Source organism: Babylonia areolata, chromosome 29 (assembly GCF_041734735.1).
Source record: "Babylonia areolata isolate BAREFJ2019XMU chromosome 29, ASM4173473v1, whole genome shotgun sequence".
Classification (NCBI taxonomy): Eukaryota; Metazoa; Mollusca; class Gastropoda; order Neogastropoda; family Buccinidae; genus Babylonia; species Babylonia areolata.
This window is the reverse complement of record NC_134904.1, coordinates 1264825-1284641: the sequence shown is the minus strand read 5'-3', so window position 1 is coordinate 1284641 and position 19817 is coordinate 1264825. Positions and strand designations below refer to the sequence as shown.

General features: G+C 41.4%; 1 protein-coding gene across 2 annotated transcripts; it reads right to left on the bottom strand.

The window, feature by feature from the left end:
* Nucleotides 1-3353: 3353 nt before the first annotated feature.
* Nucleotides 3354-15263, bottom strand: LOC143302306 (bis(5'-nucleosyl)-tetraphosphatase PrpE [asymmetrical]-like). 2 transcript variants are annotated; one of them, XM_076616915.1, is made up of 4 exons: nucleotides 15201-15263; nucleotides 10919-12270; nucleotides 10454-10576; nucleotides 3354-9435 (listed from the first exon to the last, which is right to left on the bottom strand). In XM_076616915.1, the coding sequence occupies exons 2-4, from the start codon at nucleotides 11194-11196 to the stop codon at nucleotides 8982-8984; spliced, it is 855 nt and encodes a 284-aa protein (XP_076473030.1). In that variant the 5' UTR covers nucleotides 11197-12270; nucleotides 15201-15263; the 3' UTR covers nucleotides 3354-8981. The 2 variants fall into 2 exon arrangements, with proteins under 2 accessions (XP_076473030.1, XP_076473031.1); XM_076616916.1 differs by lacking the exon at nucleotides 15201-15263 and having other exon boundaries at nucleotides 10919-12605.
* Between the last annotated feature and the right edge of the window lie 4554 nt (nucleotides 15264-19817).

The following is a 19817-nucleotide window of genomic DNA, read 5'->3' as shown; positions in this document are numbered from 1 at the left end:
GAGAGAGAGAAGCAGACAGACCGACAGAGAGAGAGAGGTGGAGAATAAAGGAACAAACTAACTGTAGGGAAAGGTGGAAACATGCTATGTGCTGTTTTCCTCTCATTCCTCTGAGCAGGGAGAGAATAAAAGAAGTAAAAATGATCACAGCTACATTCTCCTCTCATTCCTCTGAGCAGGGAGAGAATGAAAGAAGTAAAAATGATCACGGCTACATTCAAGTACTTGAGCACAGACAGAATACACATGCATCAGTGCACGCACACGCGCGCACACACACACACATACAAACAACCACACACACACACACACACGCACGCTCATATACACGTGGCAAGGAGGCCTGTATGGATCAGAAAATTCTTTCACTTTAAATGAGAAGAAGATAAAGTAAGCACACACACACACACACACTCTCTCTCTCTCTCTCTCTCTCTCTCTCTCTCACACACACACACACACACACACACACACACTCTCTCTCTCTCTCTCTATCTCACACACACACACACACACACACACACACACACAGAGGTACAGGGGACTACTAATTTTCAGGGTACATATCGATTCTTAGTTAAGTAACTGGACGGAACAGCAAAAAGATGTGTACTTTGATGTCCAAGTTCAACAATACTTTCTGTTGCAGGTAAAGTGATCCTCAGGTCTGGTCTCAGTACCTCGTCCCACTCTCAGAAGTGAACTTTATTTCTGTTGATCGAAGTCTGCGGTCACGTATTTGTGCGTGTGAGTGCAAAGATTGTTTCAGCTGGCCAGTTTCGGAAAGTGAAATTTATTGCTGCCAAGATTAGTGCTCGCCGCTTTCCCGCCTCTCTCTCTCTCTGTTTGTCAGTGTGTGTGTGTGTGTGTGTGTGTGTGTGTGTGTGTGTGTGTGTGTGTGTGTGTGTGTGTGTGTGTGTGTGTGTGTGTGTGTGTGTGTGTGTGACGGTGTGTGTGTGTGTGTGAGTGTGTGTGTGTGTGTGTGTGTCGCGCGCGCGCGCGCGCGCGCGCGTGTGTGTCATGCGTGTGTGTGTGTGTGTCAGTGTGTGTCACGGTGTGTGTGTGTGTGTGTGTGTGTGTGTGTGTGTGTTTTGCCAACAAAGATAAAAACCAAAACAGTTGTGCTTTGTATAAAGTCGAATCTTGCTTTCTTTCTTTGATTTAAAAAAAAATCATTTATTTACCTTTTAAAAAGTTCTCATAAAGTCTTTCAGTCATTCATGCATGAACGAAATGATATTACCCATTTCATAACGGTACTTCAGAAACACACAGAGACACAGACAGACAAACAGAGAGACACACACACGTTTTCTCAAGTATCCATACAAAAGATGAAATGGACAGCCGAATACATAATGATTATTATGCACGCACCCTGTGAGTGTGTGTATGTGGATGATTTACGATCTTGTTTCTTTTGCTTCAAAACTGGGAGTTCGTCACATGTGCAATAAAACTGTATTTTGACCAGGTGGCGCTTTGCTAGTCATCAAAACGACTTGACGTCCCGGGGGCCGGGTCAGTGGAAGTGCATGATTCACGGCCCATACTGAGGTCTGGAAAGAGGCAGTTATAAAAATAACAAGGGGAGGAACTGTGAGTGTAGGTGTTGGTGGCTCCCCTTGTATCTGTGCTTTGGCGGAGAAAAGGTTGGAGGCGTTGTGCAGAATTTGATTGAACGGTGGTGCCAAGGTTATACATATATATATATATTTACATACACTTATATAACCTCCCCTTCAAAGGACCGAAAATAATGGCTCACATGAGCATTTACTAAGAAACTGTCCAAAGCACGCCTCCCACCCCAACAACAAGACCGGCCACCGCTCAAACCATTTCCTAAAGCAAAACCAGTTTTTTAAAATCAATTTTTGACTCACTTGTGTAAACAAAGTGAGTCTATGTTTTAACCCGGTGTTCGGTTGTCTGTGTGTGTGTGTGTCTGTGTGTCCGTGGTAAACTTTAACATTGGCATTTTCTCTGGAAATACTTTGTCAGTTGACACCAAATTAGGCATAAAAATAGGAAAAATTCAGTTCTTTCCAGTCATCTTGTTTAAAACAATATTGCACCTCTGGGATGGGCACAAAAAATAAAAAATGAAGCCTAATTATATGCAAACTGCATTTATTGTTATATTTTTGGTATTCTCTAAACTTGGCACTTTGATCTGATATTCTGACCCAACAACAAGAGCAGTCATTATCATCATTTTTTGTTCAAACAGGAACTTCTTTTGCTAAGCATGGAAGTTTTATTTTTTTTGCAAACGTTTTGGTGCAGATGGTAAAGAAGGGAAATTACTCTGTAATTAATGCTAGGGGACTTAATTTGCTTTAAACTGATCTTTCTCATCTTAAACATTACATTTTGAAATTATACTCACTACATAAAAAGCTTGGATTTTTTAAAAAGTGTATCACAAGTGAGTCTTGAAGGCTTTGCCTCTCTTGTTGAAATCATAGTTGAACCAAAACTGATATTTGACGCTTATGTCCCTTCCTTACAGAAAACGAAGTCACCGGTAGGGCTTGAGTTTGTCACTAACTGTTGCAGCAGATCCACGGACATGAAATCTATTTGTAAGTTCATGTACCGCCAGATCTTGTATCATCCCGTGAACCTTCAGACGTCCATTTTTTTAAATCTTGTGATTTGTTCCATAAGTGGTCTGTATTATCATTATTATCATCATTATCATCATCACTACTGTTATTATCATATCATCATAGGGTGTGCCTCAGTGATCATCATCACTATTGTTATTATACCATAGGGTGTGCCTCAGTGATCATCATCACTATTGTTATTATACCATAGGGTGTGCCTCAGTGATCATCATCACTATTATTATTATATCATAGGGTGTGTCTCAGTGATCATCACTATTATTATTATTATATCATAGGGTGTGTCTCAGTGATCATCATCACTATTATTATATCATAGGGTGTGTCTCAGTGATCATCATCACTATTATTATTATTATTATAGGGTGTGCCTCAGTGATCATCATCACTATTGTTGTTATCATATCATCATAGGGTGTGCCTCAGTGATCCAGAGGTCCATGCTGACTTGGGAAGTGTGTGAGTGATGAGCCTTCAGGTTTATACATAGTTACCATTCCGATTGATGAAAATGTGTTGTATCATATTGTAAGTGGATTGCATTGTATTGTGTTGTATTGTGCTGTGTAGAAATATATAGTACTGCATGATGTTGTTTCAAGAGAAAAATTAACCTTCCATGCAAGGAAAACAACAACAAAACCTGAGGAACTTAATTCCATTTCACACACAAACACATTATACACACAACAGCAGTAGTCTGGATATGAATAAACGTTTAATTTCCTTTCAAATTTCCAGGAATAAAAAACAAACAAACAAAACATTTTTTTTTAACACAGTTTAACCATTCTTCCTGCATTCTATAAATAATTTCCTGATTTCTGCATGCTATTCCCAGTTCCACAGACCAGTCTTGACAAATGACCCCATTTACGTTATACACATCTATCCATCTCGACGCTGGCAAAAAAAAAGAAGAAAAAAAGTCAACACTATACTACTGACTACTTTTTGCATAGTTTTTGTCATATTGATATAAATATAGAATGGCACACATTGTACATGTAAAATGGTGAAGTACTGCTCCCCAAAAAGAAAAAAACTAATAAACAACAATCAAAAAAACAAAAACAAAAACAAAACAAAAAAACAACAAAAAAAAAGAAATGAAAAAACACTCCTAACAAAAACAAACACACATACCAAAAAAGCACCCTCCAAAACAAAGAACACACCTCACTTCTCCCCTCAAAAGAAATTATACAACACAAAGCACGCACATTTTTAAAAAATAGCAAACAACAACAACAACAACAAAAAAACAAAAGAAAACCATGAGAATGTGACAGTTCAAATGGAATGCACAATGACTTCTTTTAAACAAAACATACCACCGTGAGAATGTGGCAGATCCAATGGAATGCACAATGACTTTTTAAACAAACAAACAGCAACAAAACCAAACAACAAAAAACACCAGCCGACAGCACCTCATACACACCCATCTATTTCGTCTTTTGTTGCTGATTGCCCAGCTGACCACACAGGTCCATATATATATATATATCATGGCTGAAAAACTGTATCATTGATCCCAAGAAATGCTTCATTGATGGATTAATACCAAACTTACCTGAACATGAGCCAAACTGTACATAATAAACAACAGGCACACAGAACCAAAAATTGCCAATGGTCCAGTACATGAATTACATAACATACAACTTAGAAAGAACGACCAGTTATCAGGTCCAGAAAAAAGATAATAAAAAAAAAAAAAAAATCATGGATCCCATGAAAAAAATAAAGGAGAATTAAAGCACCAACAAGGCAGAAAATACACAAATGTGACCAGCTTCTGCAAAATGATTGACAAGTCAATTTTTGAGGATATAAAGGTAACTATATATACCATTGGAAAGAAGATGAAAAGACTTTTCCAGTGATGTATAAAACATGTTCCTAGGTATTAAAAAAAGAAAGAAAAAAAAAAGAAGTTGTGGTAGTTCAAAGTGTGTTTGCAGTGCGGCAGCCATTTTGAGAAAAAACAGATTTAAAGTTTTGCAACTGACTCTTGAGATTTTTCCCTAGTAACGCAGGGTTTGTTTTAGCTGTATGCCTGTGAAAGTTAGGCAGGTTATCAAACTATGGTCTGTACATGTTTTGGGCAATGATATTCACACTTGATGATGATATCAATGTAATTTTGAATGGTTGTTTTGGGATGTAAAAGAGTTCTTTCCCCTTGATCTTTCAACACAGCTTCTTTTGTTTTCATTTCTTTTACATCAAAATTAGAATGATGCATATCTAAATTTTGATTTTGTTCAGAACTGAAGTAAAACTGTGTATCTTTTCATTTATTTATTTATTTTTTGTACTTTAAATATGCCAGTGTGTGTGGGTGTACAAGGGTTCACTGTGGCCCATTTTGGTTCATTCTTTATTTCAGTGATTTTACTCTCTAAGGTATCTTCCATTCCCACTTATTATGTTTGTATGTATTTACCTACATGTTTATTTTTAATATTTCTTTTTCTTTATGTTAATGTATTCTATTAAGGTATCAAATAAATATTAATGTAAATACTGCTGTTTTGGGGATAATTGCTCAACAATATCGGCACATAGATGCATAAATTAACTAAAATTTCAAATTTATAATTTGAATTTGGCAAAAACCATGAGGTATGTTGTGATTTAGAGGTTGAACTATGCACTGGTGCAAAAAAAAACTCGATTTACCCCAGATGGACCCTCAGAACTGCTTTTGCCTGTAGCGCAATTGAATGTGGTGCGGGTTTCTATCATTTCGTGGGAGACGGTCACAGACAAAAACAAAAGGTAAAGGGCCAGAAACAAACTGCAAAAAGAGTGACAGAAAAAAAGAAGGAAATTTCCAGCTAAGAATTTCCAGAATGTGGTGATACTGTTCCCACTAAAAGTGACCCTGGCATTCACACAGGGAAGCTTGGTGGGGAGATGGGGCGTGGCCATGAAGCAATGACTGCTGCTGAATGGACAGTTTTAGAGATGGCATAGCCATCAAGATGGCATCCATCAATGTGTGTGTGTGTGTGTGTGCGTGCGTGTGCACATTGTGTGTGTGTGAAATAGAAACAGGGAGACACAAAGGCATACCACGAGAGTTACGGCTTTGTAGGGTTTGTAACATGTCTGTGATTGGTGATGAGTTTCATTTTATAATGGAATGTCCCAATTATGATCAGTTATGAAATAGATATGTTCCTAAAAAATATTTGTCTCTAAAATCGGTTTTTAATTTTTGTAACATGCTCAAAGGAGGCAAAAAAAGTCATTTTCGCAGTAAGTAAGATGATTAGATTTGCAAATGTTGCCTAGCTATACTTTTGGAGTTAGAGACATTTGTGTTTTCTCAACTTTTATGTGATATTGTTGTGTATTTGGAAATGTTTGTTCTGGGCATGAAAACATTATTTTGCAGTAATCCTCCATACTCCAATAGGAGTGAAAGGATAATTAAAACTTGAAACTTGTGTGTGCGCACATGCGTGTGCGTGTGTGCATGTGCGCATTTTGTGTGTGTGTATGTGTGTGTAGAGTGTGCAGGCTGATGCACAGTAATAATACAATTTTTTGGTAGAGCCAATGATTTGATACTTCAAAAGCCGATGTGTGTAAAAAGAAAGCACAAAGCAGCACAGCACAGCACAGTATGGCACAGTATAGTACAGAACAGTACAGCACAGCCCAGCCCAGCACAGCACAGTATGGCACAGTATAGTACAGAACAGCACAGCACAGCACAGCACCACGCATTATTGAGCAGAATAAGACAGACTGTAAAGTACAGTACATCATGTCCCATACAATGCAACAGCAGATACAACACAATGGCAAACATACAACCCATTGGACAGATAGACATACAGTCACCCCTTCAAGAAGAGCACTGTAACAATATGGACCAGGCTACACCAGGCTGATACAATCTTAGCATTAAACATACACACAACTGTGGAAAACTAATTCAGAAAACATCACAACAGACCCAAAGATAAGATCATATATAACAGTTTATAACATTATCGCTGTACACTGCTGGAGCTGAAAATCTGAATAATATGGAGAAAGCCCCATTAACATTCCTGAAAAAACAGATCCTGAGAATAACAGTATCAGTGTTGATCAGACAGTGACCCAGAGGACCCTGAGAAATAACCGGAGGTTGCTAGTTAGAAACCCACCAGAAATCCAACTTCTTTTTTTTTTTTAACCAACACTGCAGGTGTCTGCATCTCTCAGGCCTGGTTGACACCAAAGGTAGAAGGATCATCCTATGCAGTCTCATTGAGGATCACCCTATCAAAAACAAAAGAATTAATTTTAGATTTCTGGAAGACCAGATCTGACCCCTCACCTTTTGTCATAAAGACAAGCAAGTAGAGAACATAGGTCAATTTCATTTTCTCAGACTGATCATTTCCAACCATTTGAAATGGGAGAAAAAGACAGAAAAAATTGTTAAGAAAGCACAACAGCACCTGTACTTTCTTCGGTGCCTCAAAAAGTTCGGAATTAGAAAAGAAATCATGGTTGATTTCTACTGGGCAGTCACTGAAAGTGTGTTAACCTTCACTGTTTGGTACGGAAACATTTCCAAGGCAGAAGTCGCAGCCCTGAACAGAATCGTAAAAACTGCCACCAAGATCACCGGGGCTGATCTACCTTCTCTAGAAGACATATATTATAAGTGGCTACTCAAAAAAGTAAAATCAATCAGCCAGGATGAATCACATCCAGCTTTTGGGATTTTCGAGATGCTCCCCTCTGGTCGTCGGCACAGGAGTATAAGGACGAAAACCAATCACTCCGCCAATAGCTTTTCCCTCAAAGCAGTCAATGCCCTGTCTCTCAAACAAATCCAGTATAATTAAAGAGAGTTGTGCAATCAACAACCACTTACCTGAAGATCTAGTCATCAGCCCCATCCACATGATATGCAGCTTATGTTTAAATGTGTATGTGTATGTGCGCACAAGTTTTCATATTGATATGCACATGTATGTGTCCTAAATTCTACTGTATCTGTGTTCGTGTATGATTTTCGATTTATGTTTGTACCTTTTATGTACTATCCCCCCCAATATTCCTTGTGACCCCGGTACACTTGGTAATAAAGACATATTCTATTCTATTCTGTACAGTCTCACGGAGGATCATCCCATATAGTCTCACATAAAAATCTTTCTCCATGGCATCGCTGTCATCATGAAAGACAGAGTTTCAGTTTTAGTTTCAAGTGGTGTTCATTTTTTTTTTTTTTTTTTTTTTAATTTCTTTTTATCACAACAGATTTCTCTGTGTGAAATTCGGGCTACTCTCCCCAGGGAGAGCGTGTTGCTACACTATTTTTTTCCTGCGTGCAGTTTTCTTTGTTTTTCCTATCGAAGTGGATTTTTCGACAGAATAATGCCAGGAACAACTTTTTTTGTTGCCGTGGGTACTTTAACGTGCACTAAGTGCATGCTGCACACGGGACCTCGGTTTATCGTCTCATCCGAATGACTAGCGTCCAGACCACCACTCAAGGTCTATTGGAGGGGGAGAAAATATCAGTGGCTGAGACGTGATGGGAACCAGTGTGCTCAGATTCTCTCGCTTCCTAGGCAGACGCGTTACCTCTAGGCCATGCTACACCACATCTGCTCTAAAAAAACAAACACCCAAAAAACAAAAAACAGAAAAACTAGGCACTTGAGAAAAACAGACAAACACGCATACAAACACACAGACATGTCACATTTTATTTGTATGGCCGTTTTCTTTATTTACCCTCCCATGGCGGCATGTGGAGTGTCCTTCATACCAGCATATGTGTGTCATGGAAACATGATATTACTCACCATGCATCCACAGCCAAACACAAAGCACAGATGATGTCAAAACGGCAGTGAAACATCAGACATGTAAACGCCTAGTCAAAGAAGTCAAAGAAATAAACGACCACACAAACCTCCGACCAGGGATGTCGGAAAAGACGATGGCTGTCTATGGACGGTGAACAACAAAACGGCAAATTGAGCAAACCTGAGTTTGGCTGTGTGTGTATGGGAGGGGAAGGGTGTGGGGATGAACAGACCACCACCAGCACTGATACCAAAACAGTGGGGATGAACAGACCACCACCAGCACTGATACCAAAACAGCAAAGACAATGACAACCCACCCCCTCCCCCAAACCTGAATCTGGCTGTGTGTGTGTGGGGGAGAGGAAGGGTGTGAGGAAGCAGGACTGAATCGACAGCACTGACACTGAAACTGGAAAGAAAATGAGACAGAAAAAACAACAACAAAAAACACACACAACGCCCCCACCCCCTCTCTCTGTGCCAACTCCCTCTCCCCTACCCCCCAACTTCAAGGCTCAACGTAAGTCCTCAGTGCGTCCACCTCCAGAAACTCGCAGTCCTCGCCGATGAACACGCCGGTCAGGCACCCGCCATACAGACACCCCGTGTCCAGCCCTGTGGCGAATGGCCACCTCTGTAGGCGCCGACGCGCATCGTGTCCGAAGTACACGTGCTGTGGCCCACACCACAGGGACGCCCAGGGGTCCCCCACATCGATGCGGCTGGTGGCCGTCAGGTGCGCGCCCAGGAAGCCACCGTTGCTGCCGTCGTCATCGTCAGCACTCTCCGGCGTGATGCTGCGCATATTGATGAGGTGGACCAGGCTCTGCAGCTCCAGGGGGAGCCCAGGCATCAGGCCGGCGTGCACGACAAGGGCGGAGAGGGAGGGGAGGGCAAGGGTGTAGGGCAGCTCCTGCAGGAAGCGGAAGTCCTCCGCTGTCACCTCCGCCAGCCACCGGTACCTGTGTGTGTGTGCACACAGCGTCGCCATAGTTACTGACACATTACCACCAGCCACATGTACCTGTGCACAGGAGAGACAGGGTGAAAGAAGGAAAGACAGAGAGGGGGAGAGAGGAAGAGAGAGAGGGTGAAAGAAGGAAAGACAGAGAGGGGGAGAGAGGAAGAGAGAGAGGGTGAAAGAAGGAAAGACAGAGAGGGGGAGAGAGGAAGAGAGAGAGGGTGAAAGAAGGAAAGACAGAGAGGGTGAGAGAGGAAGAGAGAGGGTGAAAGAAGGAAAGACAGAGAGGGGGAGGGAGGAAGAGAGAGCGGGTGAAAGAAGGAAAGACAGAGAGGGGGAGAGAGGAAGAGAGAGAGGGTGAAAGAAGGAAAGACAGAGAGGAAGAGAGAGAGGGTGAAAGAAGGAAAGACAGAGCGGGGGAGAGAGGAAGAGAGAGAGGGTGAAAGAAGGAAAGACAGAGAGGGGGAGAGAGGAAGAGAGAGAGGGTGAAAGAAGGAAAGACAGAGAGGGGGAGGGAGGAAGAGAGAGCGGGTGGATTAACTTTAAAAAGACCAAGACAGACAAAGACAAAAACCACCAAGCCCAAACCAGCTGCCATGGCAAAGTGGATAGCGTTGAAGACTGACAACTAGAACACAGGTTCAATTCCATCATAGCTGCAATGTTTTCAGCCTGTGGCTGGCTCCTACTTAGAGTCGAGTGTGCAATGGGCTCAACGCGAAGACTGGCACCACACATGTCAAAGGTCATCTGGTTCACTAATGTGTTTTTGGAAGCACTGCTTTTATATCCTGACAAACACTGCAGGTGTCTGCATCTCTCAGCCTGGGTGACGCCAAGACAAATCACGAGAGTAGAGCCTTGAACCTCAATGGACAATGGACCCCCTCAGCAGTGTCTTCATCAAACCCATCATCATTCACCATATCACTGAAATCAAAATGTTCCAATTCTGGAAGCAAAAACAAAAGCAAAACAAACAAACAAAAAACCCCAAGAACAACCGACTCTTCACCCACTTTTCAGGAAAGCTGTAGCTTTGTCCGTAAGTCTTGCGGCTCCACAGCTCCCTCAGAACGGCCTCTTCATGGTTCCCCCGCACACATGCCGCCTGGCCATGCTTCACCATTTGCCGCACCAGTCTGTGCCAAAACCACACAATACACAACACTACAGCACGGTACAGTACAGTAAGTACAGAACAGTACAGTACAGTCCAGTACAGCACAGTACAGCGGATTCTTGATACTGTTCTGTTAATAATCAGCATTGTGCCTGGTGCAATTGGACTATTTTTTGTACTTCAGTGTCTCCATATTCTTGCAACTAACTCCTATTTTTGACCATGAATGCATATTTCATGCATATGTTATCAATGAATTCTTTTTAAAGAAAATTTTCAGAACTCTTACACACACACACACACACACACACACACACACACACACACACACACACAAACTAAAGACAAACAGCACTCTCACTGCAGCACGTCCAGACTGCGCGGCCCCTTGTTGATGGTGTCGCCGACGAAAATGACGAACGGGTTCTTCCGCCGACCGCTGGCCAGCTGCAGCAAGAAGCACAGCTCTTCGAAGCATCCGTGCACGTCGCCCACCACAAACACCGGCCGCCCTTCCAGCATCTCCTGACTCACACATGCGTGGCATTGCTTCGGCAGCGGGGTGCCGTATCTGTTGGTTCGCTCCATGCCGTTTCGGGGCCACAGGGTCGCCAGGCACCAGCCCAGCAACCCCGCCATGCTTTCTGTCTTCTCTCCTCTTCCCTCCCCTTACCCACCACCACCACCACCACCCCAAAAGCCCTGGATGTGTCGTCGTTGGTGGTGGTCTTGGTTTTCTTCTGTTTTTTTGTTTGTTGTTAATTAAATAATGACGTGTTCATATTTCTTCCCTCCCCTTACCCACGCAGCCGACCAGCACCACCCTAAAAGCCCTGGATGTGTCGCTGTTGGTGGTGTTCTTGGATCAGACAGCACAGTTCTGATATGTTTTCTTCAGGGTTTTTTTGTGTTTTTTTTAATTTTTATCTCAATCAAATATTGACATGTTCCTGCTTCTTCCCTCCCCTTCCCACTCAGGGAACCCCACCTCTAAACCCCCCCTAGGCTGGATGTGTTGGCACTGTCATTGTTGATGTTCTTACCCCCCTAGGCTGGATGTGTTGGCACTGTCGATGTTGATGTTCTTACCCCCCCCTAGGCTGGATGTGTTGGCACTGTCAATGTTGATGTTCTTACCCCCCTAGGCTGGATGTGTTGGCACTGTCGTTGTTGATGTTCTTACCCCCCTAGGCTGGATGTGTTGGCACTGTCGTTGTTGATGTTCTTACCCCCCTAGGCTGGATGTGTTGGCACTGTCGTTGTTGATGTTCTTACCCCCCTAGGCTGGATGTGTTGGCACTGTCGTTGTTGATGTTCTTACCCCCCTAGGCTGGATGTGTTGGCACTGTCGTTGTTGATGTTCTTACCCCCCTAGGCTGGATGTGTTGGCACTGTCAATGTTGATGTTCTTACCCCCCTAGGCTGGATGTGTTGGCACTGTCGTTGTTGATGTTCTTACCCCCCTAGGCTGGATGTGTTGGCACTGTCGTTGTTGATGTTTTTGGATCAGACAGCACAGTTTTGATAGGTTTCCTTTGTTGTTGTTGTTGGTTTTTGTTGTTGTTTTTTTGTGTTTTTTTTGTTTGTTTTTTTAAATATTCTTCTCAATATTGAAACAGTGTGGCTGACTACTATTCTTCCATTATCAATTTTTTTTTTGTTTTTCGTTTTGGTTTTGTTTGCAGCAACTCCACGTCAGCGCAGCACTTACGTCTGTTGAAAGTAAACATTGTTCATGTCAGATCATTTTACAATGTCAAATATCATGCGAGAAAGAAACTGGTTAGAATTTTATATGAAAACAAACAAACTAACTTAAAGATGACAGTCTTTATCACTTAACAGTTTGACAATAAAGCTGGATAATAACAGGACTGATCCACAGGGAGAAAATCTGCAAACTGGAAACAAAGGAGCAAATGAAGAATTATGAATCGGTACATATCAATTTTTTTTTTTTATCAGCCAATCAATTTATGATATGACAATGAATTAATAAACAACAACCCCAAAAACAACACAGAAAAAGTGTTTAATTGATTGCTTGTATTTCTGGCAAATTTAAGGACAACAGCAACAAAAATTGTGTCATTGTTGAACTAAAAAGGCTTTGAAATCAAAAATCATTATGCATTTCACAAAATGATTAACAGATATGATTCCTACCAGTGCTGTAACACTTGCTTTTGAATTGCAACAAGACATTGTGAGTTGTCTTCAGACCATGTGTGAGTGTGAGTGAGCGAGTGAGTGAGTGAGTGAATGCATGCATGCATGCATGCATGCGTGTGTGTGTGTGTGTGTGTGTGTGTGTGTGTGTGTGTGTGTGTGTGTGTGTGTGTGTGTGTGTGTGTGTGTTTGACAATCACATGCGCATATTAATTTTTCTCAGGAACTATCAAATGATGTTGGTAGAATCATTGGTAATCTGACAAAACTGTATTCTAAAATATAACAGACAAATCTCGAAAATAATCATCAATAATACTGATACTGTTGACAGTGTTTACTTTCATATTTTATGATGATGGCTACTGGTTCACTGAATGAAGTGAATGGAACTGAAAGAGACATCAACCACTCTTCCACAATATACACATTTCTTTTCCTGTACTTTTCCATTTATTAGACGGAAAACTTGTAAACTGGTTCATAACATTGTGATATATACTTTACATTTCTTCCCCTTCACTCTTTGACTGGCCTTCTTTACGTCTCTTGACTGGGGAAGAAATGCAGAGTATATATTACAATGTTATTTGAACAAACAGAAAGAACTGGAGGCAAGAAATGTGGATACTGCCCCGGTCTTCTTTATCAGCATGTATATTGTCCAGAGGTGAAGTCTGCTGAGCTAACTGGGTATGAAAAGTGGGTGGCTCTTTAAGCCAAGACGATGATACATACTCTGAATTTATATCGGCAGGCATTGACAGTGTTCATAAACTCTGACAACATTATAAATCAGCGAATGCATAAAAGCCTACCTGAAACTGTTACCTTTACAAACAAGACAACCAGTCGGGTGAAATCATAAACATCAGTCACAGTAAGTTTGACATCAGTTGTTTGTAAAGGTTTTGAAAGTTTCATACGTGACACTTTGAATAATCAATTTACTGATAATGATTTATCATCTGATTATCAGTTTTCATTATCATCTGATTATCAGTTTTGCTTTACCAGTGGTAGATCCTGTGTGACTCAGTTGCTGAATACTGTGCATGACTGGATCATGGGATGCAATCACTTGAAAACAATAAACCAATGTGATGCAGTTTATCTGGACCTTCTGAAAGCCTTCAATAAAGTTCCTCATAATAGGTTAATTGTTTCTTGAATGAAAGAACACAGTATGTGACAGTAGGGACTGAGTCACTGTGTTCTGTTAAGGTGAGTAGTGGTATTCCTCAGGGCAGTGTCTTGGGGCCCACACTCTTTGTGCATCATATAAATGACATGCCTGATATACTAGACTGTTTTGTGAAAATCTTTGCAGATGATACACAGATCTATGAAGAAGCAGATTCTGATGTTGGTAGATCGAAGTTATGACAGTATTCATAAGTTAATACACTGGACTGATAAATGGTAAATTAGATTTAAAAGCAACAAATGTAAAGTTTTACATGTAGCAAAGAATAATCCACATTTTAAGTATTATATAGGTGGTAATGAGCTGCAGGAGACTTCATCAGAGAGAGATCTTGGGGTCATTGTTGACTGTGATCTATCTTTTGATGTTCATATTAATGAAACCATAAAAAGGCCAATAGATAGACTGGAATGGTAGTTGGGAATATACAATGTAAAAGAATATTATGGTGCCATTATTTAAGTAATTAGTCATGCCCGTCTTGGAAGATGGCAATGCTGTTTGGAACATGGGCTTTGTGAAACATATAGACAGTACTGAAAATATTCAACAAAGATTTACAAAAAGAATTATTGGATTTGCTGATACGCACAATGAAAATAGATTGCAAACACTTCAGTTACCTAGTTTAGAGTATAGAAGACTGTGTGGTGCTTTGATAGAGATGTAAAAAATGACTCATGGATTATATGACAGTAGAACAATTCTTTGTTTACAATGAATGAGAACACTGTTACAAGAGGCCATTCATACAAACTGTTAAAAGTTTCAGTTAAAACTTTCTGATTTGCACTTTAAAAAAAAAAAATTATTATTATTATTATTTTTAAACTAACAGAGTTACAAATGTTTGGAACAATTTGCCACATGATATTGTTTCCACAGGAACTTTAAATCTGGACAGTCTATTACATAATTTTAAATACAAAACTCGTCTTACTACTTTGTGATTCATGAACTGATAAGCAATACGCACTCAATGGTGGAAAATGATTATATGTGGGGATTCTCCTTTTCTTCCCCACTTCAAGCGGGCAAAAGGCGTTTTCCGGCCTTCTCGCTTTGATATTGATGTGATATGAAAAAGAAGCATCAATGACCGGAACTAGTTGGGTAACTGGGGCAACAAAATAACGAAGATTGAATCTCCTGGCTTTTGTCTTTTCTATACAGGCAGAAACTACATTAGTAGACTACCGACCGTCTGACAGTTACCTGTCAGCACCAGCGCTAAAAAACAACTTGATGACATAAACTGTCAACTTACTATTAGGTCTCCCCCATCCACAACATGCAGCTGCCACCAGCTGATGCAAGAAGGAAAGCTCACTCGAATTAAAGTGTTTGAGTTACCGTCCATACTGTTGCCCTCTCTTCTGTGCATGTGTGTGTGTGTGTGTGAGTTTATGTGTTGGGGCTCGTGTGTTTTAATGTGAAGTGTTGGCGTTGTGAACATTTGTTTGTGTTTTTATACCAGTGAGACCACATATTTGTTGCATATCTGTTGTGTGTGTGTGTGTGTGTGTGTGTGTATTTATTTACCCATATTATTTTATATTTATTTACTTACTTATTCTATCAAAATTGTTATTCATATCATTATTATTATTATTATTATATCATTACTTATGCCATTTATTTTTCAATTTAGAATTTATTCTGTTTGTAATTTCATTCATTCATGGTTTTGTTTACTGTTTTATCAGCTCATTGATCTAATTACTTATCTATTTGCATACTTTTGGATCTGACTTTATTCTTTCTCTTCTTGTTTTCCCTCAAGGCCTGGCCATGTGCATTGGGTTACACTGCTGCTCAGGCATCTGCTTTGCAAATTTGGTGTGGAATATATGGATTTGTTAGAACACTGACGCCTCCTTGAGTAACCGAACTGACTGAACTCTGGTCATTTCATGGGGAAGAGCAGGTATGGAAACATTGTGAAAAAATACAAAGGTGTCTCAGCCACACAAAGCGTGTGTGTGTGTGTGTGTGTGTGTGTGTGTGTGTAGTGCTACTGCATCTGTGCTCAATGCGTCTCAGTGTGACTGTGTGCACATGTTCATGTGTGTGTGCAGCTGTGCAAATGTGTGCATGCACTTACATTTCAGTTTGTCATGGAGGCATCAATTCGTTTGGACAAATTCATATATCCTACATCCTGCCTGCTATGCTTCTGACCATCAGCACAACCCAACACCCTTAGTCAGACCATGAGTGCATGCACGTATATTTGAGGACCCATCAGAGTGGATTTTTTCAAAAAGAATTTTGCCAGAAGACGACACTTTTGTTGCCAGGGGTTCTTTTTCAGTGTGAGCTGCACACGGGACCTCTGGTGCTTTATGTCTGTGGCGCATACAGAAGAATATGTGTATTGCATGAAAGAGCTAAGTGTAAGTATAAATTGCAAAGTAGTGTATATACGAGGGTCATTCAATAAATAAGGTGAATTTTTCGGTATAAGGACTTCTAATACAGATAGAAGCTTACTTTAAAAAAAAAAATTTTCAACGTAGTCTCCCAGCACTGTCACACACTTTTCCCATCTGTGCACAAGCTTCCGTATTCCCTCAGCGTAAAAATCTTTGGACTGATGTCTCAGCCAGTCACTCACAACACTTTTGACTTCATCGTCACTTTCAAACTTCATGCCTCTCGTGAACGCTTTCAAGGGACCAAACAGGTGAAAGTCTGAAGGGGCAAAGTCTGGGCTGTAAGGGGGATGAGGGAGCAGTTCCCAGCCCAGCTCGTTGATGGTCTGCACCGTTGGGGCTGCTGTGTGAGGCCTTGCGTTGTCATGATGCAAGATGACTCCTTCTGACTGATGACCCCTGCGTTTGTTCTTCATGTCTTTCTTGACCTGCCTCAGCAGTTCACAGTAGTTGGCACTGTTCACAGTGCTTCCTTTCTCAAGGAATGAAATGGTGATTGGGCCTTGCATATCCCAAAAAACGGTGAGCATCACCTTCCTCGTGGACCGCTGGGACTTGAACTTCTTCTTCACTGGAGAGCCTACGTGCTTCCACTCCATGGACTGCCGTTTGGACTCAGGCTCATAGTGCCAAACCCATGTCTCGTCACATGTGACCACCTTCTTCAGAAACTCATCACCATCCTGCTCATAGCGGCAGAGACACTGCTGGGACAACTCGACCCTCCTCTGTTTGTGCTCTGGAGTAAGCATCTTTGGCACCCACCGGCAGCTGACCTTCGAGTAGCCAAGGTCATCATGGACAATTTTGTGTGCTGTCCCAACAGATAAGCTCAAAGTCCTTGCAATGTCATCCACTGTCACCCTTCTGTCAGACTGAATGAGGTCATTGACTGATTCAATCACCTAAGGAGACCTCACTTCTGTAGGCCTTCCAGGCCTGTCTTCATCCTCAACACTGCTCCGTCCTTCTTTAAACAATTTAGCCCACTTGTAGACATTTTGTCGGCTGAAACATGTGGCACCATACACAGTTGACATTCTTCTATGAATTTCAACTGGCTTGCACCCTTCAGCAACTAAAAACTTGATAACTGACCGCTGTTCAATCCTGGAGCATGCTTCTTGGTCGGCCATCTTTGTTAATCGCCAAAACTCTCAAAGTTTTTTTTAATCTGCAAAACAAATTAAATCCATGTGAAAAAGAAGTAAAACAAACAAACAAAAAAGAAAAAAAAAGTAAGCTTCTATCTGTATTAGAAGTCCTTATACCGAAAAATTCACCTTATTTATTGAATGACCCTCGTATTATATATATATATATGCCAATGTAACAGGTCCTTTCCTGTGAACACAAAATTGGCAATGAACACAATTACCAGTCTGATGTATTACATCCAAAGTCTGTGTGTGTGTGTGTGTGGAACAAGGTAGGATTTAAGATGGCATGTGATCCTGGAATCAAACTTGAGCAACCGTACAGGATTTTCACTCTTTTTATGCAACCCTGACACTTTAAAAATGAAAAGGATGTACTGCATGTTCAGTGAGCAGGTCCTGGAGATGTTCTAGAAATTATGCGTTACCAGAATCCCTCACACACACACACACAAAACACAGATACAGAAGCACCTACTATTAGCAGAGCCAACACACACACACACAACACAGATACAGAAGCACCTACTATTAGCAGAGCCAACACACACACACACACACACACAACACAGATACAGAAGCACCTACTATTAGCAGAGCCAACACACACACACACACACACACACAAAACACAGATACAGAAGCACCTACTATTAGCAGAGCCAACACACACACACACACACAAAACACAGATACAGAAGCACCTACTATTAGCAGAGCCAACACACACACACACACACAAAACACAGATACAGAAGCACCTACTATTAGCAGAGCCAACACACACACACACACACACACACACAACACAGATACAGAAGCACCTACTATTAGCAGAGCCAACACACACACACACACAAAACACAGATACAGAAGCACCTACTATTAGCAGAGCCAACACACACACACACACACACACACAACACAGATACAGAAGCACCTACTATTAGCAGAGCCAACACACACACACACACAACACAGATACAGAAGCACCTACTATTAGCAGAGCCAACACACACACACACACACACACACAACACAGATACAGAAGCACCTACTATTAGCAGAGCCAACACACACACACACACACACAAAACACAGATACAGAAGCACCTACTATTAGCAGAGCCAACACACACACACACACACACACACAACACAGATACAGAAGCACCTACTATTAGCAGAGCCAACACACACACACACAAAACACAGGTACAGAAGCACCTACTATTAGCAGAGCCAACACACACACACACAAAACACAGGTACAGAAGCACCTACTATTAGCAGAGCCAACACACACACACACACAACACAGATACAGAAGCACCTACTATTAGCAGAGCCAACACACACACACACAAAACACAAAACACAGATACAGAAGCACCTACTATTAGCAGAGCCAACACACACACACACACACACACACAAAACACAGATACAGAAGCACCTACTATTAGCAGAGCCAACACACACACACACAAAACACAGATACAGAAGCACCTACTATTAGCAGAGCCAACACACACACACACACACAAAACACAGATACAGAAGCACCTACTATTAGCAGAGCCAACACACACACACACACACAAAACACAGATACAGAAGCACCTACTATTAGCAGAGCCAACACACACACACACACAACACAGGTACAGAAGCACCTACTATTAGCAGAGCCAACACACACACACACACAAAACACAGATACAGAAGCACCTACTATTAGCAGAGCCAACACACACACACACACACACAACACAGATACAGAAGCACCTACTATTAGCAGAGCCAACACACACACACACAAAACACAGGTACAGAAGCACCTACTATTAGCAGAGCCAACACACACACACACACAACACAGATACAGAAGCACCTACTATTAGCAGAGCCAACACACACACACACAACACAGATACAGAAGCACCTACTATTAGCAGAGCCAACACACACACACACACACAAACACAGATACAGAAGCACCTACTATTAGCAGAGCCAACACACACACACACACACAAACACAGATACAGAAGCACCTACTATTAGCAGAGCCAACACACACACACACACAAAACACAGATACAGAAGCACCTACTATTAGCAGAGCCAACACACACACACACACAACACAGATACAGAAGCACCTACTATTAGCAGAGCCAACACACACACACACACACAAAACACAGATACAGAAGCACCTACTATTAGCAGAGCCAACACACACACACCAAAAAACCCAGCATACACACCGGTCGGATCTTTGCTTTC

Excerpts from the sequence above, each read along its gene's own strand:
- LOC143302306 (XM_076616915.1), bottom strand. The coding sequence starts at position 11,196 with ATGGCGGGGTTGCTGGGCTGGTGCCTGGCGACCCTGTGGCCCCGAAAC. Across the intron at positions 10,577-10,918 it reads CGCAGTCTGGACGTGCTGCA|ACTGGTGCGGCAAATGGTGA; the intron begins GTGAGAGTGCTG and ends GTTTTGGCACAG. Across the intron at positions 9,436-10,453 it reads AGCTACAGCTTTCCTGAAAA|GTACCGGTGGCTGGCGGAGG; the intron begins GTGGGTGAAGAG and ends ACACACACACAG.